The 12245-nt window shown below is 40.8% G+C and overlaps 1 protein-coding gene across 5 annotated transcripts in view; it reads right to left on the minus strand.

The window, feature by feature from the left end:
* Positions 1–12245, minus strand: part of DHX57 (DExH-box helicase 57) — a 74193-nt gene that overhangs the window by 20206 nt on the left and 41742 nt on the right. For all 5 annotated transcript variants that reach the window (XM_064364016.1, XM_064364020.1, XM_064364017.1 and 2 more), the window contains 4 exons: positions 10282–10378; positions 8809–8982; positions 8141–8341; positions 4342–4618 (listed from right to left, as the gene is read on the minus strand). In XM_064364016.1, coding sequence (XP_064220086.1) covers positions 4342–4618; positions 8141–8341; positions 8809–8982; positions 10282–10378 — 749 coding nt within the window. The remainder of the gene's footprint in view (positions 1–4341; positions 4619–8140; positions 8342–8808; positions 8983–10281; positions 10379–12245) is intronic.

Genomic DNA, 12245 nt, shown 5'->3' on the forward strand with positions numbered 1-12245 from the left:
GGAAAGCAATTTCTTAAAATAAGACAATGAAGTTTTCTGTATCAACTGATTCTTCCTTTCACAAAAGATTTCTCTGTAGCATGCAATGCTGTTTGAGAGCATTTTACTCACAACAGAACTTCTTTCAAAATTGGAGTCAATCCTCTCAAACCCTGCCACTGCTTTATTAACTAAGTTTATGTAATATTCTATTTTTTATTTTTAATTTAAAAAATGACACGGAGTCTCACTATGTCACCTAGGCTGGTCTCAAACTTCTGGGTTCAAGCAACCTACTCACCTTGGCCTCCCAAAATGTTGGGATTACAGGTGTAAGCCATCATGCCCAGACAAAGGTTTTCAATTTACTTTACACAGATCCATCAGGTGAATCATTATCTATAGCAGCTATAGCCTTACAAAATATATTTCTTAAATATTAAGACTTAAAAGTCAAAATTACTCCTTGATCTAGGGTTTGCAGAATGGATTTTGCATTAGTAGGCACAAAAACAACATTAATCTCCCTATACATCTCCATTAGAGCTCTTGGGCACATTGTCAGTGAGCAGTAATATTCTGAAATCTTTTTTTCTAAGCATGGACTTCTTAACAGTGGGCTTAAAATATTTAGTAAGCTGGCCGGGTGTGGTGGCTCACATCTGTAACCCCAGCACTGGGAGGCCAAGGTGGGCGGATCACCTGAGATTGGGAGTTCGAGACCAGCCTGACCAACATGGAGAAAGCCCATCTCTACTAAAAATACAAAATTAGTGGGCGTGGTGGCGCATGCCTGTAATCGCAGCTACTTGGGAGGCTGAGGCAGAATTGCTTGAACCTGGGAGGAAGAGGTTGCAGTGAGTGGAGATCACATCGTTGCACTCCAACCTGGGCAACAAGAGTGAAATTGTGTCTCAAAAAAAAACAAATTTAGTAAACCATGCTGTAAACAGATGTAATGTCATGCAGGCTTTGTTGTTGAATTTAAGGGCACAGACAGAGTAGATACAGCATAATTCTTAAGGGACTTAGGAGTTTTGAAATGGTAAGTGAACACTGGCTTCAATGTAAAGTCACCAGCTGCATTAGCCCCTAACTCATGAAAGTCAGCGTCAGCGTGGCCTTTGAAGTTTTAAAGCCAGGCATTTGCTTCTCTTCTTTTTTTTTTGTTTTGTTTAGAGACTGAGTTTTTGCTCTTGTCGCCCAGGCTGGAGTACAATGGTGCGATCTTGGCTCACCACCACCTGCCTCCCGGGTTCAAGCGATTCTCCTGCCTCAGCCTCCAGAGTAGCTGGGATTATAGGCATGCACAACCACGCCCAGCTAAGTTTGTATTTTTAGTAGAGGTGGGGTTTTTCCATGTTGATCAGGCTGGTCTTGAACTCTCAACCTCAGGTGATCCACCCACCTCAGCCTCTCAAAGTGCTGGGATTACAGGCGTGAGCCACCGCGCCTGGTTTGCTTCTCCTCTTTAGCTATGAAAATACCTAGATGGCACCTTCTTCCTATAGAAGGCTATTTCATTGATACTGAAAATACATAGGCCGGGCACAATGGCTCATATGTCTAATCCTAGCACTTTGGGAGACTGTGGTGGGCACATTGATTGAGCTCACGAGTTCGAGACCAGCCTGAGCAACATGGTGAAACCCCGTCTCTACAAAAAATATGAAAATTAGCTGGGTGTGGTGGCACATGCCTGCAGTCACAGCTACTCGGGAGGCTGAGGTGGAAGGATGGCTTAAGCCTGGCAGGCAGAGGTTGCAGTGAGCCGAGAATGTACTACTACGCTCCAGCCTGGGCAACAGAGCCAGACCTCATCTCAAAAGAAAAAAAAGAAAAAGAAGAAGAAAAAATCTGTTGTTGGCATAGCCACCTTCATCAGTTAGCTAGATCTTGTGTAACTTTGCTGCAGCTTCCACTTGCTGCTTCACCTTGCACTTTTATGTTATGGAGACAGCTTCCTTCCATAAACTTCATCAACTAACCTCTGCTAGTTTCCAACTTTTCTTTTGCAGCTTCCTCACTTTTCTCAGCCTTCATGGAATTAAAGAGTTAGGGTCTTGCTCTGGATTAGGCTTTGGCTTAGGGAATGTTGTAGCTGGTTTCATCTTCTATTCAGACCACCAAAACTTTCTCCATATTCAGACTAGTAAAACTTTCTCCATATCAGCAATAAGGCTCTTTTGCTTTCTTATCATTTGAGTGTTCACTGGACACATGAATGGAATAGCACATTTAATTTCTTTCAAGAACTTTCCCTTTATTTATTTTATTTTAATTTTGAGACAGTCTCACTCTGTCACACAGGATGGAGTGCAGTGGCACGATCTTGGTTCACTGCAACCTCTGCCTCCGCAGTTCAATCAATTCTCATGCCTCAGCCTCCCATGTAGCTGGGACTACAGGCCAGCACCACCATGCTCCGGTGATTTTTGTATTTTTAGTAGAGATGGGGTTTGCCATGTTGGCCAGGCTGCTGTTGATCTCCTGGCCTCAAGTGATCTGCCCATGTTGGCCTCACAAAGAGGTATGAGCCACTGCCCCTGGCCAAGAACTTGTGCTTTAAATTTACAACTTGGCTAACTGGCGCCAAGAGGCCTAGTTTTTCAGCCTATCTTGGCTTTTGACATGCCTTTCTCACTAAGCATAATCATTTCTAGCTTGTGATTTAAAGTGAGAGATATGTGAGTCTTCCTTTCACTTGAACACTCAGAGGCTATTGTTGCATTTTTAACTGGCCCAGTTTCAACAAAGCTGTGTCTCAGGGAATAGGGAGGCTCAAAAAGTGGGAGAGTGACTGAGGAAAGGCCGGTTGGTGGCGAGTCAGAACACACATGACATTTATCAGTTAAGTTCACTGTCTCACATGGGTGCAGTTCATGCACCCCAAAACAATTACAATAGTAATGTCAGGCCGGGCGCGGTGGCTCATGCCTGTAATTCTAGCACTTTGGGAGGCCGAGGTGGGTGGATCACCTGAGGTCAGGAGTTCAAGACCAGCCTGGCCATCATGGTGAAACCCCATCTTAAAAAAAAAAAATAGTAATGTCAGAGATCACTGATCACATATCACCATAACAGATATATTCATAAAGTTTAAAATATTGTGAGAATTACCAAAATGTGATAGAGACATGAAGTGAGCAAATGTTGTTGGAAAAATGGCACTGACAGATTTGCTCAACACAGGGTCGCCACAAACCTTCAATTTGTTAAAAATGCAACATCTGCAAGGTACAATAAAGCTAAGCATAATAAAGTAAGGTATGCCTGTAGTGAGTTATACACTTTATTTTTTATTGTTTTTGAGACAGAGTCTCGCTCTGTCACCAGGCAGGAGTGCAGTGGCATGATCTCGGCTCACTGCAACCTCCGCCTCCTGGGTTCAAGCAATTGTCCTGCTTCAGCCTCCCGAGTAGCTGGTACTACAGGCGCACACCACCACACCCAGCTAATTTTTGTATTTTTAGTAGGGGCAGGGTTTCACCATGTTGGCCAGGATGGTCTTAATCTCTTGACCTCGTGATCCACCTGCCTCGGCCTCCCAGAGTGCTGCCATTACAGGCGTGAGTCACCGCACCTGGCTGAGTTGTTCACTTTAAATGGGTAAACTGTATGATATATAAATCATATTTCAATAAAGCAGTTTTTAAAAATGGCTCAATATATTTATTGGTTTTTAAAATCAGAGACAGCTTTTGTTGGTTTGCATTTTCTGATTTTTCTATAATTAACAAGTATAACAGATGCAACAGAAAGCACATCTGGATTATTATTATTATTGGAGATGGAGTCTCACTCTGTGTCCAGGCTGGAGTGCAGTGGCACTCTTGGCTCAGCGCAACCTCCGTCTTCCCGAGTTCAAGCAATTCTCCTGCCTCAGCCTCCCCAAATAGCTGGGACTACAGGCACGCATCACCACGCCTGGCTAATTTTTTGCATTTTTAGTAGAGGTGGGATTTTACCATGTTGGCCAAGCTGGTCTCAAACTCCTGACCTCAAATGATTTGCCCGCCTCAGCCTCCCAAAGTGCTGGGATTACAGGCATCAACCACTGTGCCTGGCCTGAATTACTTTTAATAAGTTATATCTCCAGTTCTTAGTCTTTATTTGGGGAATGGATCTCTTTGAGGATTGGATGACATTGTGCCCTAAAAAATCTTTTTGTTTGTTTTATTTATTTTTGTCTTTTCAGAAATTTAATTTTTGACCTTCTCCCTCCTGTGTAGATGTGCCCTAAAAAATTCATATCTAACATTCAAGCAAATTTTTAGGGGGCTCACATGTCCCTGATTTCCCCATGGTCCTTTTAGAGATCTATGTTATAAACTCCAGTTTAGATGAATGTTGTTTACTTACAAAAGGAGACTTAAAAGCCAAACTGGCAGCAATGGTGAGAGCAGGATCCAAACAGCGGAAGATAGACCCAAACAACATTAGTTTGCCAATTCTCACATCCACAGGCAGAGAGGCCAAGTGATACCCAAGAGGGGTCAATTTTTCATCTGGAGTTAATGCTCCCAAGTCCCGTAATCGTATTTTTGAGGCGCGAAGAGAATCAGTGTGTGGAGGTTCAATGAGCCGAGAAAACACAGATTGGAGATTATGAGCATTAAACATCTCTAAAATTTTAATTCTGAAAAGAAAACAAAATGATAATTTGTCAATTTTATTTCTGGTAGGATGACACAGAGGAATAATTTCTTTTGTGAGTGAGAATAATTTACAAGTTTAAATAGAAATTTCTAAAATCTCATGTTTTCTACTTCTACCAATAAACCACAAAAGCACTTTCAGATTCTGAAACTTATTCATATTCAGAATTAAATCTTCTCTAAAAACTTTCAAAATGCTTCTTTCCATAATAGTGGGATTAAATTATGAAATAGAGTTCATGACAAAAGATAAAAGTGTTGGCAAGGATGTGGAGAACTTGGAATCCTGTACATTATTGGTGGGAATGTAAAATGATGCAACCACTATGAAAAACAGGATAGAGATTCCTCAAAAAATTAAAAATAGAACTACCATACGATCCAGCAACCCCACTTCTGAGTATACATCCAAAACAATTGAAGTCAGAATCTTGCAGAGAGGCCAGGCGCAGTGACTCACGCCTGTAATCCCAGCACTTTGAAAGGCTGAGGTGGGTGGATCATTTGAGATCGGGGTTCGAGACCAGCTTGGCCAACATGGTGAAACCCTGTCTCTACTAAAAATACAAAAATTAGCCAGGTGCAGTGGTGAGCCTGTAATCCCAGCTACTCAGGAGGCTGAGGCAGGAAAATCTCTTGAACTTGGAGGTGAGGCCTGCGGTGAGCCAAGATCACTGCACTCTAGTCTGGGTGACTGAGCAAGACTCTATCTCCAAAAAAAAGAGAATCCTGTAGATACTTGCACTCCTGTGTTCACTGTAGTATTATATTATTACATTCACAATAGCCAAGATGTGGAAACAACCTAAATGTCCACTGACAGATGAGTAGATAAAGAAAGTGCAGTATATTGCAATGACGCATTCCCATAAAAAAAAAAAAAAAAAGGAAAGAAAGTGCAGTATATATGGAATACTATTCAGGCTTAAAAAAGAAAGAAGTTCTGCGATATCCAACAACATGGATGAAACCTTGAGAATATTAAGCTAAGTGAAATAAGCCAGTCACAAAAAGACAAATACTGGATGGTTCTACTTGTATGAAGGATCTAAAATAGTCAAACTCACAGAAGCAGAGGGTAGAATGGTGGTTGTCAGGGGCTGGACATGAGGGGGAAATGGAGAGTTGCTGTCCATTATGTATAAAGTTTCAGTTTTGCAAAATGAGTAAATTCGAGAGCTCTGCTGTACAACATTATGACTACAGTTAACAGTACTGTGTTTTAAAATTAAACATTTGTTAAGAGAATAGATCTCATATTAAGTATTCTTACCATAATAAAAAACTGGACATGACTAGCTTAGATAGTTCTGACTGCTGTACAATTAAAGGTATTTATGAGACAAGTTTAAATGATCCACTTATTGCTTCCTACATCTGAAGTTGCAGTCATTGTTTATTTATTTTTATTTTGTACTGGGACAGAGTTTTCTCTTGTTGTCCAGGCTGGAGTGCAATGGCATGATTTTGGCTCACTGCAACCTCCACCTCCCAGGTTCAACTGATTCTCCTGGTTCAGCCTCCTGAGAAGCTGGGATTAGAGGAGTGCGCCCCTACACCCGGCTAATTTTGTATTTTTTTAGTAGAGACAGGGTTTCACCATGTTGGCCAAGCTGGTCTTGAACTAACCCCTGACCACAGGTAATCTACCTGCCTCAGCCTCCCAAAGTGCTGGGATTAAAGGCGTGAGCCAACATACCCGGCCCAAAGTTGCAGTCATTATTTATAAAATAAATCTGCATTGTGTCCTGCCTTGTGATAGCTCTTAAAAACTAGTGTTTTAAATTATGAACTTAATCCAGAAAAAGGGTTCTCATTAAAAAAAAAAACAAATTATGAATGTCAGCAACTTAAAGTGTAACATATACAAAATTTTATTCACTTCACATTCAGTTCCCTTTTAAGTTGCCAACCTATAGACGTACAATTTTACATTTTCATTAACATGTATATTTTTGGTACCTAGGCTTTTCTCAATTAATGTATTTCACTTTAAGACATGTATTGACAGTAATCCACTTACTAAAATTTCATTTTTATTTTATTCATTCATTTATTTTATTTTTTATTTTTGAGATAAGAGTTTCGCTCTGCCACCCAGGCTTGAATGCAATGGTGTGATCTCGGCTCACTGCAATCTCAGCCTCCCTGATTCAAGCGATTTTCCTGCCTCAGCCTCCTGAGTAGCTGGAATTACAGGTGCTTACTACCACCCCTGGTTAATTGTTTATATTTTTAGTAGAGATGGGGTTTCACCATGTTGGCCAGGCTGGTCTTGAACTCCTGACTTCAGGTGATCCACCCACCTTGGCCTCCCAAAGTGCTGGGATTACAGGGGTGAGCCATCACACCTGGCCATTTATTTTTTATTTTTTGAGATGGAGTCTCACTCTGTTGCCCAGGTTGGAATGCGGTGGCAGGATCTCAGCTCACCGTAACCTCCATCTCTCAGGTTCAAGTGATTCTCCTGCCTCAGCTTTCCTCAGTAGCTGGGATTACAGGGGTGCACCACCATGCACAGCTAATTGTTTTGGATTTTTATTAGAGATGGGGTTTCACCATGTTGGCTAGGCTGGTTTTGAACTCTGATCCTAAATGATCTGTCTCTCAAAGTGCTGGGATTACAGGCGTGAGCCTTGGCACCTAGCCCATTTTGTTCATTTATTTTTGAGATGGCGCCTCACTCTGTCTCAGAAGCTGGCTGTCTCAACTTACTGCAGCATCAACCTCTGGGGCTCAAGCAATTCTTCCATCTCAGTCTCCCAAATGGCTATAGAATCACAGGTGCATGCCACCATACCCAGCTAAGTTTCATATTTTTTGTAGAGATGGGGTTTTGCCATGTTGCCCAGGCTGGTCTCAAGCTCCTCGGTTCAAGCAATCCTCCCGTGCTAGCCTCCCAAAGTGCTGGGATTACAGGTGTGACCCACCACACCAGGCCTACAAATGTATTCTTTTTATTAATATTCAAATTTTATTCTATTTTATACATTTTTTTTGAGATGAAGTCTCACTCTGTCACCATCTCAGCTCACTGTAACCTCTATCTTCCAAGTTCAAGAGATTCTCTTTCCCTGGCCTCCCGAGTAGCTGGGATTACAGGTGTGTGTCATGACACAAAGCTAATTTTTCTATTTTTAGTAGACATGGGGTTTCATCATGTTGGCTAGGCTGGTCTCAAATTCCTGACCTCAGGTGATCCACCTGCCTCGGCCTACCAAAGTGCTGGGATTACAAGTGTGAGCCTCCATGCCTAGCCCTACAAATGTATTCTTAAGCTCTATTTTAGGGCCATGCTCTGCAATGTAAGAGATCTTTATGTGCAGAAAGTTAAAAGGAATGATAAAGGCAATACTAAGGATCTCTTTCTTCACAAATAAATGAGATTATCGGTGGCCATTCTTAGCCAAATATCTTCTAGGAGAAAAAGGAAAATGTGGAACTTAATAGGGTGAGAAACATTTAGACCTTTTGGAAGCAAAAGACAAAAAAACAGATGTCACCTTAGACACAGCTGTTCCAATGGCACTCTTTGTATTTCTGGTAGCTGTTGCTTTAAAAGCTGGTGATTGTAGTGATGGCTAGTAAATAAATGGAAGCAGACCCCAGATGCAACACGGCCTGCTCGGCCTTTTCTTTGTAGAGCGTTGGCTTGAGATACAAAAGTGTCCTCTAGACTTTCCATCCCTTTGCTGGCATCATATCTATAAAGAAAAAGAAAATATAAAATTGAGCCATTTTATAAAAACATGGCCAAGACTGCTTGGCAGGGACAGAATGGATGAACCAGCTTCCTCCTGTAGAAGGACACAGTGCCCTGTGTATTCTGGGATAGTTGAGTCCCTGGTGGGAGCAGCTAGTGCTGATTTACGTGGCGTCAAGTGCACAGTTCCCCAAACGACAGTTTCTTTATTCAACCCTTTCTCACACAAGCACATATAAAATCACATGACAAAAAGACAGAAAAAGTAATTCATTACTTTTCATCCCCATTTGATGTTAAGGTCCCTGGTCCTGGCTATAGAATCACTCACACATTCATAGACAGTTTTCATAAAGTATTTTTTCAAACAGTAATCCATGTAGCTTAACATCATTAGCCATTAACAATTGTGTCTCCCCAAATGAAGCATTTTTAGCCCCTCTCTTATGTCACCACAAGAGGGAATACCTCTTTTCTTTCATTTTCCCAGAATCGATGACATAGACAACATCATCGATGGTTATGGATGTCTCAGCAATGTTGGTGGAAATGATAATCTTAGTTACTCCTACAGGAGGTTTTACAAACACTGCCTGCTGCTCTTCACTGGATAAAGATGAATGAAGTGGGTGAATAACACATCTGGAAGAAAATAAAAGCACATGAAGTATTCTAGCACATAACACAGAAACTGGATTACAGTGCGTGAATTTCTACTACAACCAACAATGACTTTAGGTATTAGTAACTTCTCCACAACCTATCATCAGAGCTCAGCTCTTCTAAATGGTAAACTCTTGGCCGGACGCAGTGGCTCATGTCTGTAATTCCCAGCACTTTGGGAGGTCAAGGTGGGCAGATCACCTGAGGTCAGGAGTTTAAGAGCAGCCTGGCTAACATGGCAAAACCTCCTCTCTACTAAAAATACAAAATTAGCTGAGCATGGTGGCGGGCACCTGTAGGAGAATCACTTGAGCCCAGGAGGCAGAGGTTGCAGTGAGCCGAGATCCCGCCATTGCACTCCAGCCAGGGTGACAAGAGCGAGACTCCATCTCAAAAAAATAAAATAAAATAAAATAAAATAAAATAAATGGTAAAGTCCTTTCTGATCCTTACAAAATATTTACTTCTTTTTTTTTTTTTCTGGCCCTGTGGGGACAGAGTATTTACTAAGTTCTAGGAACCAAAAGCCTCGTACCAACTTAGGGGAAATGTGGGAGTGTAATTCAGCAATAAATAATGAAGAGAAATAAATAATTGATATTCTACTAGCAATAAGCCTAGTGCAAACAAACCAGCAAAGAATCATTCTTCCTTTAAATACAGAGAAGAGCCTGTAATCCTAGCTGCTTGGGAGGCTGAGGCAGGAGAATCGCTTGAACCTGGGAGGCAAAGGTTGCAGTGAGCCAAACTCATACCACTGCACTACAGCCGAGGCCACAGAGCGAGTCTCCATCTCAAAAAATAAAATAAATATATATATAGAAGAGAGGCGATGACAATGATATAACCTCAGAAATTTCATTTTTACATTTTTAGGTAGTGTTCATTAGTCAAACAGTTTTCCCCTTAAATATGAAGACACACCCAGTGTGTCTTGCTCCTGGAACAGGAACTGTTGAAGATGATTTTCTTTCAAAATGGTAGGACTTCTTCGTTGTTACTAATGCTGCCTTTCCCCCACCTTCCCCAATTCTCTGGGGCTCTGACATCTAAAATTACATGCAAATTTGCTGAGTCACTATGCTAAGTGAAAAGAAATATTTTTCTTTAATAAAGGGGGAATAACTCATTTCCTGCAGCTATTAGGTTTGTTCATTTCTAGCTGGCATAAACAAATGTATGCTCCAAGAGTGGTACTCTTCAAGGGTCTAGAGGGTGGTGAGATCTTTAGAGGTAACTGCAATAGATAATTAAAAATGTAGAAGGCAATTAGCTTACCGATTACTACGTCTGTTGTTGAAAAGAGAATTAGACTGTAGCTGTTCATAAAGCATTTTGATTTCTGCTAGTCCTGGTAAAAATACAAGTATAGCACCTGGGTATAGAAAAAGAATCAATATGTGGGTAAGCATAGGCACAGAAAAGGAAAAACAAAAAATTTTTTTAAAAAAGTATTAATATGATAAATGAAGTAAATGAAAAACTAATACAGATTATAAAGTTGCTTTAAACCAAAATATGCAATAATCTGAGAATTTTGCCTGTGGTTTCAGCTACTCAGGAGGCTGAAGTAGGAGGACTGTTTGAGCCAGGGAGGCAGAGGTTGCAGTGAGCCAAGATTGAGCCACTGCACTCCAGCCTGGGAAAAAGAGTAAGACCCTATCTCAAAAAAATAAAATAAAATAAAATAAATAAGATAATTTTTCACTATCAGTTTTATTTTCTTTGTAAAGTCCCCAAGGATTTAAACAAATAAAAAAATTACATATTTTATATATTCCCTGACTTAATAAGGACAAAATGGAGCATTATTATCCTTCTACAAATAGAAAAACTGAGGTGTGAAAAAGTATAATGTCTATCAGTGTAATGCCAAGAATTATTAGCTAAACTCTTTTTTTAATTTTAATTTTTATTTTTTGAGACAAGGTCTTGCTCTGTCACCCAGGCTGGAGTACAGTTGCGTGATCAGGCTCACTGCAGCCTCAACCTCCACAGGCTCAGGTTATTTTCCTACCTTAGCCTCCCGAGTAGCTGGGACTACAGGTACATGCCATTATGCCCAGCTAATTGTTTATATTTTTAGTAGAAATGGGGTTTCATCACGTTGCCCAGGCTGGTCTCAAACTCCTGGACTCAAGTGATTCACCCGCCTCAGCCTCCCAAAGTGCTGGGATTACAGGCGTGAGTCACTGTGCCTGGCCTAGCAAAGTTATTTAAATATACTTTTTCAGTACACCGGCTACTTTCTATTTCTTTCTTTTTTTATTTTTTTAGAGATGAGGTCTCACTATACTGCCCAGACTGGTCTTGAACTCTTGAGCCCAAGCAATCTTTCTGTTTTAGCCTCCTGAGTAGTTGGGACTACAGGCATGCACCATCGCACCCGACCTTGACATTCTATTTCTATAGGAAGAGTTATTCTCCTAACCTTATAGGACAGGAAGGTTCTTCCCTCTATTAATAAATAAAATCCATAAACATTTTGCTGGAAATGAAAAAAAGAAACTATAATTGGCTGGCCAATCTGGTAATCTAAATTCAGATATATTTTAGAGACAGCACATTAATTAACAATATCATATTAAGTTTATGGGCTTTTAAATTTTACATTAAAAAATAAGAATGAAAACTGATTATAGTATATTTCTCTGTCAAGAGCAGTCACTCAGCAATAGTTACCTTCTTTTGTGCTTGATTCAGGGAGAAAAATGGTACTGTTTTCACTAGTCCCTCCTTTAATCCCACAAATATTTATTGGGTGCCTATGTCAGCTCATGTGAAGTGCAATGGGATATAAAACAAGCATCTGCCAGCAGAGAACTCATGACCTATTATTTCGTCATAGTTATCCTTCCCACTAAATAAATGAGAAATCTGAATTATTACAAAACTAGAACTCTGAAGAAGGCTGAAAGAGATCTTTCATCCTTATTTTTAGTATTTCATAGTAACGAAGAATGTTCACATATATTATCTCACTTAATCCTCATAGCCATCCATTAAGAAGGTTATTAGTGGCCCGGCACAGTGGCTCATACCTGTAATCCCAGCACTTTGGGAGCTGAGGTGGGTGGATCACCTGAGGTCAAGAGTTTGAGACTAGCCTGGCCAACATGGTGAAACTCTGTCTCTACCAAAAATACAAAAAAATTAGCCAAGTGTGGTGGCACACACCTGTAATCCCAGCTACTCAGGAGGCTGAGGCAGGAGATCGCTTGAACCCAGGAGGCGGAGGTTGC

This window comes from Aotus nancymaae, unplaced genomic scaffold (assembly GCF_030222135.1).
Source record: "Aotus nancymaae isolate 86718 unplaced genomic scaffold, 86718_ANA_hifiasm-v0.15.2.pri h1tg000057l, whole genome shotgun sequence".
In the NCBI taxonomy this organism is placed as follows: Eukaryota; Metazoa; Chordata; class Mammalia; order Primates; family Aotidae; genus Aotus; species Aotus nancymaae.